A 20,805-nucleotide genomic window follows, 5' to 3' on the forward strand; every position below is an offset into this window, starting at 1 on the left:
TAAAAGAAAGTGGATTATCCAATATACTGTGTGCTATATGTCCTTGTCCTTAAATCTAGCAAAAACGAACAACAGTGGTAGTAGCCGAGGACTTTTAGAGGAACATATAGATACAAGGAACCATACATTTTATTATAACATTCAATAAAAGCCAAAACACAAACCGGACAATAAAATTTTGAATATAGGGTTTAAGTAATTGTTTTTTCGTTCCAATACACTCCACATGTAGATGAAACCCATAATTCTCATTGCATTAAATACATAGATTCACTGTCATCCTACAAGTGTGTGTCGTAACTCTCCCATGTGGGGGATCCTCATAGAGTAAGGTATAAACAAAAGGTTTTAGAAAGCCCTCAATGGTCATCCATAATCCAATTAGATTGACACACCAATATTTACGTGTCAAGCAGAGCAAAGAGGGCTGGGAACTCCACATCCTATTGTCAAACCATTCTATGTGTCTGGAGTACAGTCAACCAAAAATTAGCAGAGGTTGGATGGGTAGGGAGTCGTTTCCAAAATATCCTTTCCTTCACACCCAAAGTTCCATTCTTCACAATCACGCCTTATTCCTTTCATCTGTTTTCGGCAGCACCTATATTTGTGAACAGCTATTTTCAAGAATGAATCACACTAAGGGCAAAATTAGAACCATATTAACGTTGCTGCAGTTAAAAAGCTTGTAGTTGGATCTTGGATATCTGATGAACACCTTGAGAATTCTTTGAGCATTGCTACTCCATCCATTGAACCATATATTGATGCGTTTTTGTTTTTCAAAAACCGTGTCAAATATCGCACCGGTTTTATGTTGCCTTTTTTTTACATTTAAAATAAAAGAAAATGAGAAAAAATTAAGTTTTATTACTCAGGCACATTATTCATATGAGTGAGCTGCACAACGACGTCTGCTCATTAGCTATCTTTATTTTAGTGTATTTTACATGTGTGGCCCAGACCATCCTATACTTTCACCGTACTACCAGAATGGAAAATGCCTGGTGTTCACGGATAATGGGCGACCACCTCCCATGATGCATTGACCAATTGGCAGACCTGAAAAATTCATATAAGGGTGAGAACAATGTCATTAACCCTTGTGGGAGTTTCTGCACAGAGCTTACACAGGGTTTATTTCCACATGAGTATGAGTGGGTTGGGGTGGGCTTTAGAGACCCCGTCACTATATGCCCTGAATAAACAGAGGGGTCAGAGTTTATCTAAAGCCCCCCTTTTTTTTTAGTTAATAAAATGAGCAAGAGTTGGAACCTTTGCCAGGTTTCGTTGCAGTCTATTTGTTCTCACTTCTTATTTGTGGGTTTGAGAGAGAATTTGAAGACAAATCTTAGGGAGGTCACAAAGGGGACAGGGGGGGAACCAATGGAGGGAATTTATTAAATCTGGAGCAGCCATAATCTGGGGCAAATTTTCAATAAGCTTGTAGTTTTTATTGCCAGTTGTGTGAATGGTGGGGGGGTGGGGGGGGGATTCTTCGGTCCACACAAATGAGATGAATGAAGGAATCCTCCTGCCAGAACGTTATATTCTGACAATGGGACTGACTGCTTGCTGTCAGAATACATTGATCAACAACGTTTTCCAGTTCGTTCTTCATTGAATAGGGATGGCCACACACCATTAGAATTAGAAGGTGGTCCCTGCTGAGCCAGCTGAATTTTCGATCCATGCATGGCCAGCTTAAAGCAGAACTGCACTACATCTGAGCACCACAAACGAAAAACACTATTTAATTCATTTTTAATATTCAAAGCAAACTCCTCCCTCCATCCATGTCTCCATGCTTTATTTTGTTGAGAAATCCCTGAGTAAGGGCAGATAATTCATGTAGCATTTACTTCCTGGCCTCCATCTCCCCTTAGCTCAGACAAGAAAAAAAAGAAGCATGTGCTTAGCTGGGAAAGCCCCTCCTCCCTTCTTGAGGACTCCTGGGATGCATGACATCATTTGCCTAGGCCTGGAAACCAGGAAGTAAATTTAGAAATGTAAATAAAATGTTAAAACAAGTAAATATGATTTATTTTCCTATCGGTTAGTGCTAACAGCATAATGATTAAGAATAGTTGACTCAGAGAGTGACGTTCCACTGTAAGGCTCAATGTACACGGGACGCTGAGGCAACCGCCTCTGAATGATTTTTTTTTTTTTTTTTTTTTTGACAGCTTGAAACCGGCGTTTAAAAATGCCCGTTTAGCCGCACTTGCATTCCGCGTTTAGCAGTGTTTTGCCACGTTCGTGTCTAGGAGCGTTTATTTAAGATAGCATCATAAGACCCTCCCAAAGCCCAAAAAACTGTATTATTTAACTTTTTCAGCCGTTCTGTGAGACCAGAGTGAGTAGCAGCAGCTGAGAGAGCAGAAGAGTACTTGTATCTACCTCAGTTTTGGTGTTTTTACTATGGATCCCATAATGAGCATATGTGAGAAAATGCTCCTGACTTAGCTGTTGAGGCTGGAAAGACGTCGGAAATTGCACGCGAGTACCAGAGTTCGCTGCTACTGGACTCATCCATTGATTGCGCAGCGCTTGTCTGTAGGATATTTTTCCAACATGTATGTACAGCTGCGTAGTTTATAATATATATATATATATATATATATATATATATATATATATACATATATATATATACACACACACACACACACACACACACATAAATTGAGGTAGGCGGAACACTTTGGTGGAAGTGGGTCAGCCATGGCTCTTTACCATTGACCTCTGGGGACCCGCCTGCTGACCTTTAACCTTTGGAAGAGGTCCCTATTCCAATCCCTGAGTCCTAACCTTGTTCTTCAAGGGGAAACCCTAAATCATAAACCTAACCTTGTTCTTCAGGGGGAAACCCTAACGGGAAACCAAAACCCTAACCCTAAAACCCTAACCTGAGAGTCCTGTTGTGGGTGGTGGGGGGTCTGAGTAAACATTGGTAGAAATGCCTGCTGAAGTTGGAACTTAGAAAATATCAGACTGGGTAAACACTCTGATTAGATAAGTTAGAACTTGGATGAAGGGTCGGTGTCCAATATAACAGGTTGGGGTGAGGGAAAGAGACAGTCCTGTGAATCATTGTCGAAGCTACCTAGAATTTAACATGAGGGCAAAATGCAATTAAAAAGCCAGATATTAAATTTCATGCAACTATGTTTGATCAAGTCAGGGGTCAAGCTCAATAGTGGGGTCTTTTGGTTCAAATCTAACAATGTATAGGTCAAATTCCAATTCTACTTTGGCTAACAGCAATGCTAGTGGTGTATTGGATTGGATCATGGGCTCATTAGGGGTATATAAATGGTCTATGAAGCATTGAAAGCAATTACAAGTTTTTAAATTTTTTTTTTTTTTTTTTTTTTTTTTTTTTTTATCATTTGCTATAATTTTTAAGTTTTGTAATGTAAAAAAAATAGGGCACCTTTTTAAAAAACGCTTCTAAACAAAAAAGCGGCTAAACGCCGGTACTGCGTTTGGCGTCTGAAACGTCGGAAACTTCGGCGTCTGAACTCATTTTTTTGCCTTCAAAGAAAAGCCTATAAACACAACTGCCTAAAAACTACATTAAACGAACCTGTGTACATGTACACATAAGATAACATTGGATGAGTTCCGGGGCAGCTGAAAAAAGCATCCAACTGCCTCTGAACGTCCGTTTAGCAGCAGCAGTGTACATGAGGCGAACACACTGAGGATAGAAGCTGATTGCTTGGCATGCACATTGCACAACTGCTGCATGTTCTGTCTGCTCCTTTGATAAACTCCCCCCAATATTCCTTGTAGTGCTAGGAAGGAATAGAAACACTCAGACGTTTGTTGCTGCCTGTGTCCTTGCTTGGGAGATTTATCCTTACTTCCTTTTACAAGTGATGGGTGTCCAGGCAGGAACTGAGGATGAATCGCTTAGTAATAGTAACTTGACAGAAATTCTATTCTCACTATGTCCAAAATAGTTTGGCTTTCAGTGTAACCTAAGTAGTAATTAGTACCTCTTGGCTTGTGGCAGTATGTGGATGGAAGTAGGTTCTCAGTGGTGTCTTTCTAGGAATTGGGTCTGAATTTCTTCTGCAAGTATGATGCGGTCCTGCCTCTTTCTCTAGCTTTGACGCTTGATAAGTGTTATCAGACAGACACCGGATGCAGTATAGCCCTGTTGAACTTCTGTTTGCCTCCTACAGACTAAGCTGTAAAACAGATACAGTTGAGCCTAAAAACCTTAAAATTAAAATACTAGTTAAATAACAAAAGCATGTCTGGTTTGTAAAGTAATCAGGGATCTGGATGTGAACCATGCCTAGAATGGACATCTCCAGCCTTAAGCCTGGTAGACACTGAGGTTTTTTTTTTCCATTCAACCTAGCGGGTTGAACAAAAAAAAACTGTCAGCTCAGGTCGGAGCCGCTGTACTAACGATCCAACGTTAGTACAGTGATCTCCCCCACTGAGCTGTTGCCATTGGCTGAGAGCACTGATTGGGAGCTGGTCGGCTGTTGGTTTTCCAAATTTCCAACAGGCTGCCATCACACAGGCCAAATGTCGGACTTTTTTTATTGAACCAGCCGATATCTGATGAATGATCGTCTGTTTTTTTTTTTTTGTTTTTTTTTTTTAGTGGAGGGTCATATTGAATACTAATAGGTTAATAAAGTTACGAAAATTCTCGTGAGACCGAATACAACTTCAGAAGTGATTGTAATGTATTCTTTCATTTCCGAGCATGCATGGTCTTGGTCACACGATTTTTTTTTCCTGCGAATACTGAATAGTGCAAATTACAAGAACATTGTTCGTACTTTTATTGTTCTTTATTAAGGAAAGACCCCAAATGGGTCTAGTTGTGTATCAACAGATCAAAAGATGTCCTTTTCCTCCTTGGGTAGATCTTAAATGGATGGTCACAGCAATCTCCAGGCTATTTCTCCACAGACACCGAGTTCCACGACCAGCTCCTTTTTTAAAAATTTGTCTCCAGGGATAAAGGGTAGAAGAGCCTCCATAGTGTAATAGTAGAAAACTTTTTTTTTATTTAAAAAATATAGGCATAACAGTTTAAATGTGGCCAAAACACCATCAGCAAAAAAAGTGCCAAACACAGAGACTTCCAGTAACGTCTGTGACCGGAAGTGACATCACTAAGCTCCTCCCTGCGCGTTACGTCACACCACACGTGACTTTGTCAAGGGTCCAAAGTTATGCCTATATTTTTGAAATAAAATGCAAGTTTTTTACTACTACACTATGGAGGCTCTTCTCTTCTACCCTTTATCCCTGGAGACAACTTTTTAAAAAAGGAGCTGGTTGTGGAACTCAGTGTGGAGAAATAGCCTGGAGATTGCTGTGACCATCCGTTTAAGATCTACCCAAGGAGGAGGAAAGGGACATCTCTTGATCTGTTGATGCACAACTAGACCCATTTGGGTTCTTTCCTTGAGGTGAGAGGCTAGCACTTAGAGGGTGTGGATTGGAGAAAGGATTCTTATAAGTTATCTGCATTAGAACTCTTCCTTGACGTATTTACCCGTATAGAGACTATTTGCTTAGCATCTGAAGATCCATCTGTCAACTTTGTGAACTTTATTATTTTGATGTCATTATCATTGCATTATTTTGCACATTTAGCCTTTTGGAATTACATCAGTCATCTTTGGGAATTATTTATTGGATGTTATTATTATTGCACCAGGTTGCACATTAATTATTATAAATTGCTATTAGCACTTTACATTGCTATGATTGATTCAGAGGTACTCAGGAATATTATTAGCACTTTATTATTCTGATTTTTGAAGTGACATTTAGCGCTGCTTCACCATTCATCACTCTATATCTTGGTGCTGGCAACACTACAGAAGTCAGCTGCTTTATATTTATCTTTTGCACTTCCGCACTTTACTATATATTCTGTTTACATGTTTTAGCAGCGCATTACTACTTCACTTTTAAAATGTTTTTGTGCTTGTCCCTTTAGATATTTATTACAGGTTCCTATATAGCGCTGTCAATTTACGCAGCTCTTTACACATATATTCTGTACATTCACATCAGTCCCTGCCCTCAAGGAGCTTACAATCTAAGGTCCCTAACTCACATTCATACATACTAGGGCCAATTTAGACAGGAGCCAGTTAACCTTCCAGCATGTCTTTGGAGTGTGGGAGGAAACCGGAGTACCCGGATGAAACCCACACGGGCACAGGGAGAACATGCAAACTCCAGACAGTTAGTGTCATAGTTGGGTGGCGAACCAACGACTCTAGTAATGCTAGGCGAAAGTGCTAACCACTTAGCCACTGTGCTACCCGTTTTTTTCATGAACAGTCGTGGTCGGCTCTCAAAAGCTGTGTACTAACGATTAGATTATCGGACGATCGCTCCGAATGTGGTTTTTAAATCCGAAATTCTCATTGTGTGTACGGGGCCTTTAGGCATTGTTTTATCTGCCAGAATTTACTGCCCCCCTAACAGCTTTCTTGAGGCTTATGTTTGTTCTTGTGAGATTAGATTACACAGACTGCAGACTAACCTAGAGAGTGGGCAGACTTCCCTCCCTTCCTTTCTCCTAGCAAAGATTGGACTGCCTAGTTTAGCCAGATTATACACATGCTGCCAGCAATCATTGAGTCTGCACTGAGTTGTCTTGTTAGAAGGCCCGGCATGCTTTTCACACACATTCCTGAGTTAAAGAAACATTTTAAGCATTTGTAAACTTTAAAAATTTGTGTCCAAAACATTATTTTCTTTGAGCATTATTTTTTACAGGTACTTGTATAGCACCATCAATTTAAGCACCCCTTTACATGTATATTGTACGATTACATCAGTCCCTGACCTCAAAGGAGCTTACAATCCTAAGGTTCCTAACTCCCATTCATACACACACATACTAGGTTCAGTTTAGACAGGAGCCAATTAAGCTACCAACATGTCTTTGGCGTGTTCCGTGTTCATACGTTCTTTATTTTCACTGGTTTGCTGGTTAGGCCCCTCCTTACATTTTGGTGTCGGAGTGCCTATTTAGCTGCATCTGTGTAAAGAACTGCCAGCAGGTGTGCAAATGTGAATTTGCTTTCTTTGCATGCCATCTTTCTGAATTTGTGTCAGTTTTGTGGAGTCAGTTATTCTACTCCAAACCATTAATGGTTTCACCTTATTAGTGGAGGCCCCTCCAGCGGGTTTCAGTTTCATTAAAAACAATTTCTGTGAATCCCCCGGATTTCTGTGACCTTTCTTTTGAAGAGAAAGATAATTCTGAGAAGTTGTTGAAGTAGAACGTGAGCTGCTGAACCTTTTCATGCTGCGGCTTAGTGTTAGTGTAACATTTTCAGGGACCCCCAAGTATGTTCCATTATTTCAGGAGCCTTTAATTGTATTTTTCAATGGAAGTCTATTGAATTAATTGTTCTGACTTATAGCAAACTGTATTAATTAGCTTTCTGCAGAAGCTTTAAGGGTTTGTGCCAATATTGACTGGTATTTGGAACTGTTCATAATTCCCCCTACCTTGACTAAGGCCCCTGTTCCAGCTGAAGAAAAACCGCCCCAAAGCATGATGCTTCCACCACCATGCTTCACGGTGGGTATGGTGTTCTTTTGGTGATGTGCAGTGTTGTTTTGCGCCAAACCTATCTTTTGGAATTATGGCCAAAAAGTTCAACCTTAGCCACTTTACCCCATACCCCAGACATATGAGGAATACGGGGGATTGTTGTCACATGTACCACACAGCCAGCACTTGCCAGATATTCCTGCACTCCTTTAATGTTTCTGTAGGCCTCTTGGCAGCCTCCCTGACCAGTTTTCTTCTCGTCTTTTCATCAATTTTGGAGGGACGTCCAGTTCTTGGTAATGACACTGTTGTGCCATATTTTCTCCACTTGATGATGACTGTCTTCACTATGTTCCATGGTGTATCTAATGCCTTGGAAATCATTTTGTACCCTTCTCCTGACTGATACTTTTTAACAATGAGCTCTCCTTCTGATGCTTTAGAAGCCCTCTGAGGATCATGGCTTTTGCTGTAGGATGCGACTGAAAAATGTCAGGAAAGACCTACTAGAAAAGCTGAACTTTGGGGTTAATCAAAGGCACTTTAAATGATAGCAGTTGTGTACTGACTACTATTTAACATGAGTTTAAATGTGATTGCTTAATTCTGAACACAGCTACATCCCCAGTTATAAGAGGGTGTGCACACTTAAGCAACTGCATTATTTTAGCTTGTTATTACCTCTAGAAGATTTCAGTTTGTTTTTCAATTGTGTTGTACAGTTTATAGGCCACATTAAATGTGGAAAAAGTTCTGACTCGATGTCCACCAGGAACCGCCAATCATTTGGGACACAAGCAAAATGGTGGTCTGCCTATCTAAACAAGGCAGACTGCCGTTCTGTCAGTAGGGAAGGTATTGGTTCTCTGTTTCTGCAAAGCAGGAACACTGATCTCTGCCTTCCCATATTACAAGCACATCCCCCACAGTAACCAAGCACATTTTCGGCACACAGTTAACCTCTTGATCACCCCTGATGTGGGAGAATCTGTCCACAGGACAACTATTAGTCGTGCACTCCACAAATCTGGCCTTTTATGGAATAGTGGCAAGAAGAAAGCCATTGTTGAAAGAAAGCCATAAGAAGTCCCGTTTGCAGTTTGCGAGAAGCCATGTGGGGGACACAGCAAACATGTGGAAGAAGGTGCTGTGATCAAATGAGACCAAAATTTACCTTTTTGGCCTAAAAGCAAAACGTTATGTGTGGCAGAAAACTAACATTGCACATCACCCTGAACACACCATCCCCACGGTGAAACGTGGTGGCAGAATCATGTTGTGGGGATGCTTTTCTTCATCAGGGACAGGGAAGCTGGTCAGAGTTGATGGGAAGATGGAAGGAGCCAAATACAGGGCAATCTTAGAAGAAAAACTGTTAGTCTGCAAAACACTTGAGACTGGGGCAGAGGTTCACCTTCCAGCTGGACAATGACCCTAAACATACAACCAGAGCTACAATGGAATAATTTAGATCAACCGCTTGCCGACCAGCCGCCGCAGTTGAACTGCAGCAACATGGCTCGGCATCGCAAATTGCTGTTATGTTACGGTAGCATAAACGGCCACTAGGGGGGGGCGCTTGCGTGCCTCCGGAGGCGCGCGCACGCCCCCCCCGCTCGTTTCCAGAGCCGATGCGAGTGCCCGGCGGTCTCGATCACCACCGGGCTCCTGCGATCGCTCAGGGCACACGGAGAACCGGGAGCTGTGTGTGTAAACACACAGTTTCCGGTTCTCTGAGGAGTGAACTGACAGATCGTCTGTTCCCTGCACAGTCCCATCCCCCCTTCAGTTAGACCACATACTAGGACACACTTTAACTCCTTCACTGCCAGTGACATTTTTACAGTAATCAATGCAATTCTAATCGCACTAATCGCTGTATTCATGCCAATGGTCCCAACAATTATGTCCGCCATAAGGTCGCAGTCACGATAAAAATCGCTGATCGACGCCATTACTAGTAAAAAAACATTATTAATAAAAATGCCATAAAACTATCCCCTATTTTGTAGATGCTACTTTTGCGCAAACCAATCAATATACGCTTATTGCGATTTTTTTTTTTTTTTTTTTACCAAAAATATGTAGAAGAATATGTATCGGCCTAAACTGATTAAAAACAATGTTTTTTTATATATTTTTTGGGGATATTTATTATAGCAAAAAAGTAAAAAATAATGCATTTTTTTCAAAATTGTCGCTCTTTTTTTTGTTTATAGTGCAAAAAATAAAAACCGCAGAAGTGATCAAATACCACCAAAAGAAAGTTCTATTTGTGGGGAAAAAAGGACGTCAATTTTGTTTGGGAGCAACGTCGCACGACTGGGCAATTGTCAGTTAAAGCAACGCAGTGCCAAATCGCAAAAAGTAGTCTGGTCTTTGGCCAGCCAAATGGTTCGGGGCTTAAGCGGTTAAATCATATTCATGCTTTAGAATGGTCCAGTCAAAGTCCAGATCTAAATCCATATTAGAATTTATGGCAAGACTTGAAAATTGCGGTTCAGACACTCTCCATCCAATCTGACAGAGCTTGAGCTATTTTGCAGAGAAGAATGGACAAAATTGTCGGTAGAGACATCCCCAGAAAGACTTATGGCTGTAATTGCAGAGAAAGATGGTTCTACAAAGTATTGACTCGGGGGGGGCTGAATACAAATACACACCACACTTTTCACATGTTTATTTTTTTTTAATTTTGAAAACCATTTATCATTTTCCTTCCACTTCACAATTACGTGCCACTTTTGTTTTGGTCTATCACATAAAATCCCAATAAAACACATTTTCATTTTTGGTTGTGATATGACAAAATGTGGAAAATGTCAAGGGGTATGAATACTTTTTCAAGGCACTGTATGACTACAGTATGCTTTTGTTTACAGCTAGTGATTAAAACAGACCTAAAAGTAGCAGTTAGATGTAGATTGATTGATGAGGTATACATAGATTTGGCGCTATATTTTCCACTTATCGTCTCTTGAATCTTACAGCAACATTTGTAAACATCTCTTGTCTTGTGGTTTCCTGTTTGATATTCTCACTCTGCACACCGCCAAGCCTGAGTCTTGCTACCCCGCAATCTATTGGTGCCGACTAACCACTTTTTCCTCCCCCCCTGAACTTCTAAGAAAGCTGATCATGTGACAAGCGGGAACGATCGCCATGTATAGCCCTCATTAGCATATCGCATATGTTTACATTCATTGTGGCTTCACAACAAAGCAAATCGTTATAAGCTTGTGGGTTTTTTTGATCCTCTCATTCGCAGTTAGTATCTCAGAAACTTGCTATATTTCAAATTTTAGCTTTCCCTCACTAACTTTTAAACCGTAAAGGCATAGTAAACTTTTATTTAAATTGATCTTCTTAACCCCTTTATGACTGAGCTTTAGTTGATAAAACAAATAATTTTGGTCTGAAGGAGCTTGCACATTAATGTGTATACGTGTTGTGCTATCCAAAATAATCAGTGAAAATTCATAATAAAACATTCAATTCATAGTAAAAAAATGTCCAAAGAAATTGTCCCATATAGATAATGATGAGAAATGAATGATCAAATAGCCAAGGTCGAAGGTGAAATTTCTTTCCCCCACCATAAAAGCCAACACCCAGATAAGGTGTCCTCTTACCAAAGCTCAAGGTCCCCCCTGGGAACAGACAGGTCAAACAGGCTTTTGGGGACTTTCTCCCTGTAACAATGTTCCAGCCGATTTCAACCAGTCACAGGAATGATGCCTCAGCATACATCTCACGATAGATACCACCGACTCCAAAGGTGTAATTTATATGGATAAAAAGACACTGGATAGTGTAAAACCTTATGACAGATCCTTTATTAAAAACGAGTGCTACTCACAATGTATAAAAGATTCATGCACATGTCTCCAACAAACAATCCAGGGCAGGGGAGATGGCGTCCGCTTCCAGGTGACGCAATGATGTAACAAAGCCACCCCGCCCTACACGTTTCATCACTAAGAAGTTCTATAGGATGGAGCGGCTTGATCACATCATGTCACCCGGAAGTGGAAGCGGACGCCGTCTTCCCTGCCCGGGATTGTTTGTTGGAGACATGTGCATGAATCTTTTATACATTGTGAGTAGCACTCGTTTTTAATACAGTATCTGTCATAAGGTTTTACACTATCTAGTGTTCTTTTATACATATGAATTGCACCTGTCTGTGGTATCTAACTTGAGATGTATGCCGAGGCATCGTTCCTGTTGGTTCAAAATGGCTGGAGCATTGTTACAGGGAGAAAGTCCCCAAAAAGCCTGTCTGACCTGCCTGTTCTGAGGGGGGACCTTGAGCTCTGGTAAAAGGACAGCTTATCTGGGTGTTGGTGGTTGGCCTTTATGGCTGAGGGAAGAAATTTCACTGATTTTTGATCTTGGCTATTTGGATCATTCATTTCTCATCATTATCTATATGGGACGGTTTCTTTCTTTGGACACTTTTCATTATGAATTGAATTTTCACAGGTTTTTTCCGAAAACATATATACATATTATCTTTGGGTGAAAAATATCTCACTGTTGTGTTTGCAACTTCTTAATAAGTTTAACACAAGCAGACTTTTTTCTGGTTTATTTTGCACATTAATGTCCCTACCACAGTCCTACAAGCACATGCTAGTGTCAATATTGGGTGAAAGGCAATGCTTTTGGGGCCCATTCCATTTAGTGTGTTAGGGAACTTGCGGTAAAATGTGCCGTTTAACACGTGTTCCTGCAGTGCGTTGTGACATTGATTGTGAATTGCACCCCAATGCACTGTGGCAGCCAACGCACCACAATGCATGTCCACTTTTTCATGTGTTAGGCTGGGTTCACACTTTCCCTGCATCCAATTCGCATGACAGGACAGTGTTACCGGCTTTCAATAGAGCAGGTTCACACAGCTCCGGGGCAGCCGTGGAGCGCACAGCAGAAGGGTCCTGTGCGTCTTTGACTCTGCTTCAGGTCCGAAGTCAGGCAAAAATTCTGACCAAAAACGGTGGAAGGGGACGCATCAGACTGACTGTGCTCCATGCCGCACATAGTGTGAACTCAGCCTTAGTCCTGGTTCACAGTGATGCGGTTTGGCAAGCGATTTGCAAATCGCATGCCAAATCTGCGGCAATGGCAGCGCCCAAATCGGTGCGATGCCGCACAAATTCCCAAAACTAGTTTCTGTACTGCTTTTGGCGATTTTGGGGTGCGATTTCCATTACATCTGTGCAGAAACCCGCACAGATGTCTCTGAAATCGCCCCCGAAGTCGGGACTGACATGCAGGGATGAAATCGTGCGAGTTCAGCTGAACTCGCACGATTTCATTCCTGCAAACAGTGTGAACCAGAGCTGAAAGCTGAATTCCAGGAATTCGGTTACTTTGGAACAACTGCAGGCATACCATGGGTTACAGTGCCTTGAAAAAGTATTCACACCCCTTGAAATTTTCCACATTTTGTAATGTTACAACCAAAAGCTTAAATGTATTTTATTGGGATTTTATGTGATAGACCAACACAAAGTGGCAAATAATTGTGAAGTGGAAGGAAAATGATAAATGGTTTTCAAAACATTTTACAAATAAATATCTGAAAAGTGTGGCGTGCATTTGCATTCAGCTCCCTTTTACTCTGATACCCCTAACTAAAATCTAGTGGAACCAATTGTCTTCAGAAGTCACCTAATTAGTAAATAGAGTCCACCTGTGTGTAATTTAATCTCAGTATAAATACAGCTGTTCTGTGAAGCCCTCAGAGGTTTGTTAGAGGCCCATGGTAACTCTGGAGGAGCTGCAGAGATCCACAGCTCAGGTGGGAAAATCTATTAGTCGTGCACTCCACAAATAATGGTCTTTATGGAAGAGTGGCAAGAAGAAAGTCATTGTTGAAAGAAAGCCATAAGAAGTCCTGTTTGCAGTTTGTGAGAAGCCTAACACTGCACATCACCTCGAACACACCATCCCCACCGTGAAACATGGTGGTGGCAGCATCATGTTGTGGGGATGCTTTTCTTCAGGGTTAGGGAAGCTGGTCAGAGTAAATGGGAAGATGGATGGCGCCAAATACAGGGCAATCTTAGAAGAAAGCCTGTTATGCCGCGTACACACGGTCGGACTTTTCGTCTACAAAAGTCCGACGGACGCCGACGGACTAAAGCTGGCTGACAATCCGATCGTGTGTGGGCTTCCCCGGACTTTCAGCGGACTTTTCCAGCCTCAAATCTGACGGACTTTAGATTTGAAACATGCTTCAAATCTTTACGTCGTAACTACGCCGGACCCAGAAATCCGCTCGTCTGTGTGCTAGTCCGACGGACAAAAACCCACGCTAGGGCAGCTATTGGCTACTGGCTATCAACTTCCTTATTTTAGTCCGGTGTACGTCATCACGTACGAATCCGTCGGACTTTTGTGTGATCGTATGTAGGCAAGTCCGTTCGAAAGAAAGTCTGCCGCAAGTCCGCCAAAAGTCCGTCGAAAGTCTGTCGGACAGGCTGTCGGACTTTTGTAGACGAAAAGTCCGACCATGTGTACGCGGCATTAAAGTCTGCAAAAGACTTGAGACTGGGGTGGAGGTTCACCTTTCAGCAGGACAACGACCCTAAACATCCAGCCAGAGCTACAATGGAATGGTTTAGATTATAGCATATTCATGCATTAGAATGGCCCAATCAAAATCCAGACCTAAATCCAATTGAGAATCTGTGGCAAGACTTGAAAATTGCTGTTCACAGACGCTTTCCATCAAATCTGACAGAGCTTGAGCTATTTTGCAAAGAAGAATGGGCAAAAATGTCACTCTCTAGATGTGCAAAGCTGGTAGAGACATCCCCAAAAAGACTTGCAGCTGCAATTGCAGCAAAAGGTGGTTCTGCAAAGTATTGACTCAGGGACTGAATACAAATGCACGCCACACTTTTCACATTGGTTTGTAAAAAATGTTGAAAACCATTTATCATTTTCCTTCCACTTCACAATTATATGCCACTTTGTGTTGGTCTATCACCTAAAATCACAATAAAATACATGTATGTTTTTGGTTGTAACATGACAAAATGTGGAAAATGTCAAGGGGTATGAATACTTTTTCAAGGCACTGTAAATCTAATAAGGTGTCTACTGCCTTGTAGACTTTTCTCTATTCATATCTGACAGGTTTATTGTGCTCCAGGAAAACAACTTCCAGAGCTCCAACACTGCGGTCACTGTGGACTCGGTTCCTTCAAGAGCAGAGTCGCTGGAACGACTATACCCACCCATCCCCTTCTCTTGCCCATTCACAGAAGCCTTTGTATTATGTGAATTTATTCACATAATACAAAGGCTTCTGTGAATGGGCAGCAGAGGGGGCAGGGGTGGGCAAAGCTGCTGTGTGTGCTTATTTCCTCTCTCAGCCAGAGTGTATCCTTTTGGGAGTGCAATAAACCAATAGGTAACTCGTAAAAGGAGTTCCCTATAGGTAATAGAGAGAAGTCCTAGAGATGACATGCCCCTAATTGGACTTAACTCATAGGGTTGATTTACTAAAACTGGAGAGTACAAAATCGAGTGCAGCTCTGTAGTTTGTCAAAGCTTTATTGAACAAACTGAAGTTAGAAGCTGATTAGTTACCATGCACAGCTGCATCGGATTTCCTGGATTCACCTTTAAGGTGCCCTGTCAGCCCATTAAAATTAACACGTTATTTATGTTGCATTAATTTAAAACATAATTTAAAGAGGCATTAAGGTTTTACAGCAGAATTTTTGAAAGGGGATGATTCATGAACAGAAAATAGGGAGATGATTTTTATTCTGTTTTTAAATACTTCAAGTTTTAAGGAACCAGTCTTCCTTTTTAAACTTGTAAAAGTCATACCTTTTATAGCTGGAACCACATGGAGCCTACCTTGTTAACCAATTCTGTGCATCCCTCTGATCAGTTTTCACATTGTAAGTAAGGGCTTACCTTTCCTGACTTTGTGGGGAAGTTGCACCTACCGGTCATCCTCTCACTGGCCACTGAGGTGCTTTCATTGAACGGGAGTGGGAAGCCTGCCAGGAGCTACACTTCATCACTCTATGCCCTCCTGTCAAATCAGAGTGCCAATGTTAGGCCCCTTTCACACGAGGCGGACTCTGCTTCCACGGAGTCCTCCTCGGTCCGCCGGCTCAGCGGGAGATCTCTCCGTTGATCTCCGCTGAGCTGGCAGATGACAGGTCCCTCTCTGCTCACTGAGAGGGGAGGTGCTTGTCAGGCACCGCTGCTGCCTATGGAGGGATTGGATGAAAACCGACAGCATGTCCATTTTCGTCAGATCTCACCCGATCCGCCAGCGCAGATCCAGACGTAAGGCCATCCGTCTGCTTTCAGCGGATCGGACCGGGTCGGATGTCAGCGGACATGTCTCCGCTGATATCCGTCGCTCCATAGGCTAACATGGAGCGCCCGTTCAGGTCCGCCGTCAAAACTGACAGGTGGACCTGAACGGTCCGATCGTGTGAAAGGGGCCTAACTTTCATTGGATGGGGATTGACAAGTAGATGTGTCTTAACCATGGAGAGGAGGAATTGGGGCATTCGACATTCCTTCTGGAGTGACCTTAAAGGCCTTACAAAGCTTGTAGTAGATACCCGGTAGTGTCTATTTTCAGACATGACTTTTAACAGTTTAAACCAGTTTAGAGGTTCACTTTTATTTAGCTCTACAGTCTACTACTTTGGTCCTTGTTGTTGGGCTTCTAAGTTGATTCCACATTTGTTATTCCCTCTTCTGTTGTTTATCTTACACTTCTGTTACTCTTTTCAGCTGACCAGGTATATGGTGACCAGGACATGCATGAGGTGGTCCGGAAACACTGCATGGATTACTTGGTGAGTGAGGCTTGGAGAGTTAGCCTTTTGTAATATTTGTAATCGTTTACTTGCATAAGATTCACTTTGTTAGCATTTGCTTTGTTAAATATTGAATTTTGCTACAATTGGGGAATTATAAGAAATTAACCAGTTCCTGCCTGCACTATAGCTGAAATATGACTGCAGTGTGGGCTTACACTGCTGGGAGGGCGTAAATGGACGTCCTCCTATGCTCATGCTGCCCACGCACCCCCTGCGGCACGCTTTGTGATTGGGGAGTCCTTCGGACGCGGCTGATCACAGATTGGGGTAAAGGGCCAATCAAAGCGGCCCTTTACCATGTGATCAGCTGTCAGACAATGATAGCTAATCACAGGATGTAAACAGAAGTCAGTTATCGGGTTTTCTTTCACTCATGCTCACACCATGAGGAGAAAAGAAGAAAGCCGATAACTGGCTTCTGTTAAAGGAACATCTGTCCCAACATTGCCCACCAGTACTGTTAATCAGTGCCACCTATCAGTGCCCACCAATGCCACCTATCAGTGCCTCATCATTATTGTCACCTATCAATGCTGCCTGCCAGTGCCCATCAGTGCCACCCCTTAGTGCCACCTATCAGTGCCCATCAATGCCACCTATCAGTGCCGTCTCATCAGTGCAGCCTCATCGGCACACATAAGTGAAGGAGAATTATCTGTTTGCAAAATTTTATAACTATGAAAATTAGTTTTTGTGTGTTTTTTTTTTTTTCAAAATTTTCGGTCTTTTTTGTTTTTTTTGTTTTGTTAAAATAAAATAAAAAAGCCCAGTAGTGTTTACATACCACCAAAAGAAAGCTCTATTTGTGTGAAAAAAATATAAAAATGTCATGCTTGTAAAATGTTGCATGACCACGCAATTGTCATTCAAAGTGTGCAGTGCTGAAAATTGGCCTGGACAGGAAGGAGGTAAAAATGCCCAGTAGGCAAGTGATTAACCACTTGCTTTACTGGGCACTTAAACCCCCTTCCTGCCCAGACCAATTTTCAGCTTTCAGTGCTGTCACTCTTTGAATGACAATTGCGCGGTCATGCTACATTATACCCAAATGATTTTTTTTTTCACACAGATAAGAGCTTTCTTTTAGTGGTATTTAATTGCTGCTGGGTTTATTATTTTTTGCTAAATGAAACAAAAAGGGACTGAAATTAAAAAAAAAAAACTGTTTCATAGTTTGTTATAAAATTTTGAAAACAGGTAATTTTTTTTCTTTCACTGTGCGCTGAAGAGGCTGCGCTGATGGGTACTGATCTGTGGCCCTGATGGGCGGCACTGATCTGTGGCCCTGATGGGCGGCACCGATCTGTGGCCCTGATGGGCGGCACCGATCTGTGGCCCTGATGGGCGGCACCGATCTGTGGCCCTGATGGGCGGCACCGATCTGTGGCCCTGATGAGCGGCACCGATCTGTGGCCCTGATGGGCGGCACCGATCTGTGGCCCTGATGGGCGGCACCGATCTGTGGCCCTGATGGGCGGCACCGATCTGTGGCCCTGATGGGCGGCACCGATCTGTGGCCCTGATGGGCGGCACCGATCTGTGGCCCTGATCTGTGGCCCTGATCTGTGGCACTGATGGGCGGCACTGATCTGTGGCACTGATGGGCAGCACTGATCTGTGGCACTGATGGGCAGCACTGTGGTAATGGCAGGTGATACTGAGCACAGCCGCGGATTTCTGAGTGAGGGACCGATGTACCTCTGACAGAAGCCGGTGCTTTTTTTTCTCAGCATGAGGGGAAAAAAAAACAGATTACCGAGCTTCTGTTTACATCACGTGATCAGCCGTCATTGGCTAACAGCTGATCGCGGATCGACCCCTTACTCGGATCTGTGATCAGCCGAGTCTCATAGACTCGGTGCTCACAGAGAGCAGCGCATGCGACCCGCAGGGTCACGCAGACTGCGCTTGCTCAGGAGGATGTCCTCCCGGCAATTAAGGCTCGCGCTGCAGCCATCTTTCGGCTATAGCGCAAGAGACAAGAAGTTAAAGTGCGCTTGTCTATATGCAAAATCTTGTATCAGAATAAAACACATACCTAAAGATGTCACCTCCCGGTATTCTGAATCTCGGTAAATTCCAATTCTCTTTAATACTTCCTAGTTGGTCCCACCTTCTCCCATCCCTTCCTGTTGGCCCATCATTTTGCGTTTCCTCATTGTGTTGTATTCTTTTTTTTTTTTCCAAATAACATTTTATTAATATTATTTGCATTTGCAATACAAGAATACGTGAATTGAAAAATACAGATCATATTATGCATCAATTCTTTTAGACATTTACTTAAAACTTTTTGCAATATGCTCAAAATTATGTTGTATTCTTATAGCCTACTCAACATTCTTTTAAAGTGACAGCCACATACTTTTGAAAGGAAGGAAAGAGCTGCACACTGATGACATCACAGTGGTTCAAAAGCTTTATTCCTGTAACACAAATCCACAGTGTGACTCACCATCTGTCATCCTCCAGCTCCAACACTTTTCGCCCAAAAGGGGCCTACTGATGGAGTGGGTGGATGACAGGTGGAGAGCAACACTATTGATTTGTGTTACTGGAAAAATGCTTTCTAATGTTGTCAGTGTGCAACCCTTTCCCTCCTTTCCATCATATAGCTGTTGAACGAGGATGCGCTGTGGGGCTCTCTATGCATACTGGTGAATCAAAGAGGGGAGTGAAAGTTTTTGGAATGACATTATCGTCTCCTGATTTAACTGTCACATATTGTTAATTGGAATTGTTACATGAATCTGCATCCTAGGAGTGCTCTCATCAAATATGTTTTGTTACCCCTCAACAGATGAAAAATGCAGACTACTTCTCAAATTATGTGACAGAAGACTTTACCACTTACATTAACCGCAAGAGGAAAAACAACTGCCATGGCAACCACATAGAAATGCAGGCCATGGCGGAGATGTACAACCGGCCTGTAGAGGTGTATCAGTATGGGACAGGTAACACTACTATTCCAGATATGCCTAAGACCCCCTTCACACCTGAGCGATTTTCTGCTTGTAACTCTAAAACGCTCAACAAGCCAAATCTCATTTATTTCAATGGCCTCTGTTCACATATGAGTGCTCTGTCTCCTGAAGCAAAACGCCTGTCGCTCAAAGTACATTCTTTTTGGCAGATTACAAGCGTTTTTGGCCCCATAGACTTCAATAAAAACACCTAAAAACATATGACTTGAGCGTTTTACAAGTGTTTTGTCGCTTGTTTTCTGCTCAAACAGCAGGTCTCCACCCCTAATTAGATATGTACAGATCACAAAGGTGGTTTTGTTTTCGTTAAATATTGTTTCGTTAATTTTCAAACGAATTCCACATTTGTGAAACAATTCGGATCAGTCGAAAAATGATGGCTCGATTCAAATTATGTGTAAAGTATTAGCTTGTTGTTAAGCAGCTGGCCAGGAAGTCCGCCACCCTGTCCTTAACAACTGATGAGTCATCAGCTGAATGTAAAAAAACAAAAATGGTGGCAATGAAAAATAAATGGAAAAAACAGCATGCAAGCCCGACAAGCCAGAAAATGGGGGGGCATACCAAGCCACATGCAATGTTTCTTATCGCGGTTTGTGTTGGTGACACAAAGCGCAATAAAAGCAGCATTAGTAAAGCAATAAAGGGTTAGAACCTCTGCCCATCATTCAGAAATAAACCCATTTCCTGCTTTGTCATGGAGACAATTGGGGACAGAGATAGCCATATACATCTGACAGAGATTCTAATTTTTTCTACTCTATACAAAGTTTTACTGGATTACTAATACAACTTTCAACTGTGGAGGCCAGGTTCGTGACCTGCTACTAGTTTAGGCCTTATGCTATACGCTTTTGAGTTCTGACCTTTCTCCTTTCTTCTGTCCAGAACCAATCAACACATTTCACGGAATCCAGCAAAATGAAGATGAGCCAATCAGAGTGAGCTACCATCGGAATATACACTACAATTCAGTGGTAAACCCCAACAAGGCAACCATTGGCGTTGGCCTGGGCCTGCCATCCTTCAAACCAGGGGTAAGGGGGATGAGGAGAAATCTCAAGTCTGAGGGCCAATTCACAGTGGACAAAAAAGTGTGTGCTGCGGTGCACTCAACTGTAGTGTGTTGGAGTGCCTTTCTAGATGAATGGCATGGTAGAGCATGGCGCATAGAGTGGTTGCCTTGCTATGCTTTCTGTCAACACTCACAAATGGGCACTGAAAGTTGAAATGCACAAATACTTTTTTCTATTGTCCATTGAGGAACACGAATTCTCAAACAATTGGGAGTGTACTGCAGATTACAGGAGGTTGGCACACTGGCAAAATAAAATTCGTAAACCAGCTCCCATATAACCATTTCTCTACCCAACAGGCCTCAGTTTTT

At 42.3% G+C, this 20,805-nt stretch overlaps 1 protein-coding gene across 2 annotated transcripts in view; it reads left to right on the top strand.

The window, feature by feature from the left end:
* The window catches only part of OTUD5 (OTU deubiquitinase 5), a 118,500-nt gene that overhangs the window by 80,743 nt on the left and 16,952 nt on the right, over nt 1-20,805 (top strand). For both annotated transcript variants that reach the window (XM_073599793.1, XM_073599792.1), the window contains exons 3-5: nt 16,343-16,407; nt 19,232-19,388; nt 20,307-20,455. In XM_073599793.1, coding sequence (XP_073455894.1) covers nt 16,343-16,407; nt 19,232-19,388; nt 20,307-20,455 — 371 coding nt within the window. The remainder of the gene's footprint in view (nt 1-16,342; nt 16,408-19,231; nt 19,389-20,306; nt 20,456-20,805) is intronic.

The sequence above is a fragment of the Aquarana catesbeiana genome, linkage group LG09 (assembly GCF_042186555.1).
Source record: "Aquarana catesbeiana isolate 2022-GZ linkage group LG09, ASM4218655v1, whole genome shotgun sequence".
NCBI classification, from domain to species: Eukaryota; Metazoa; Chordata; class Amphibia; order Anura; family Ranidae; genus Aquarana; species Aquarana catesbeiana.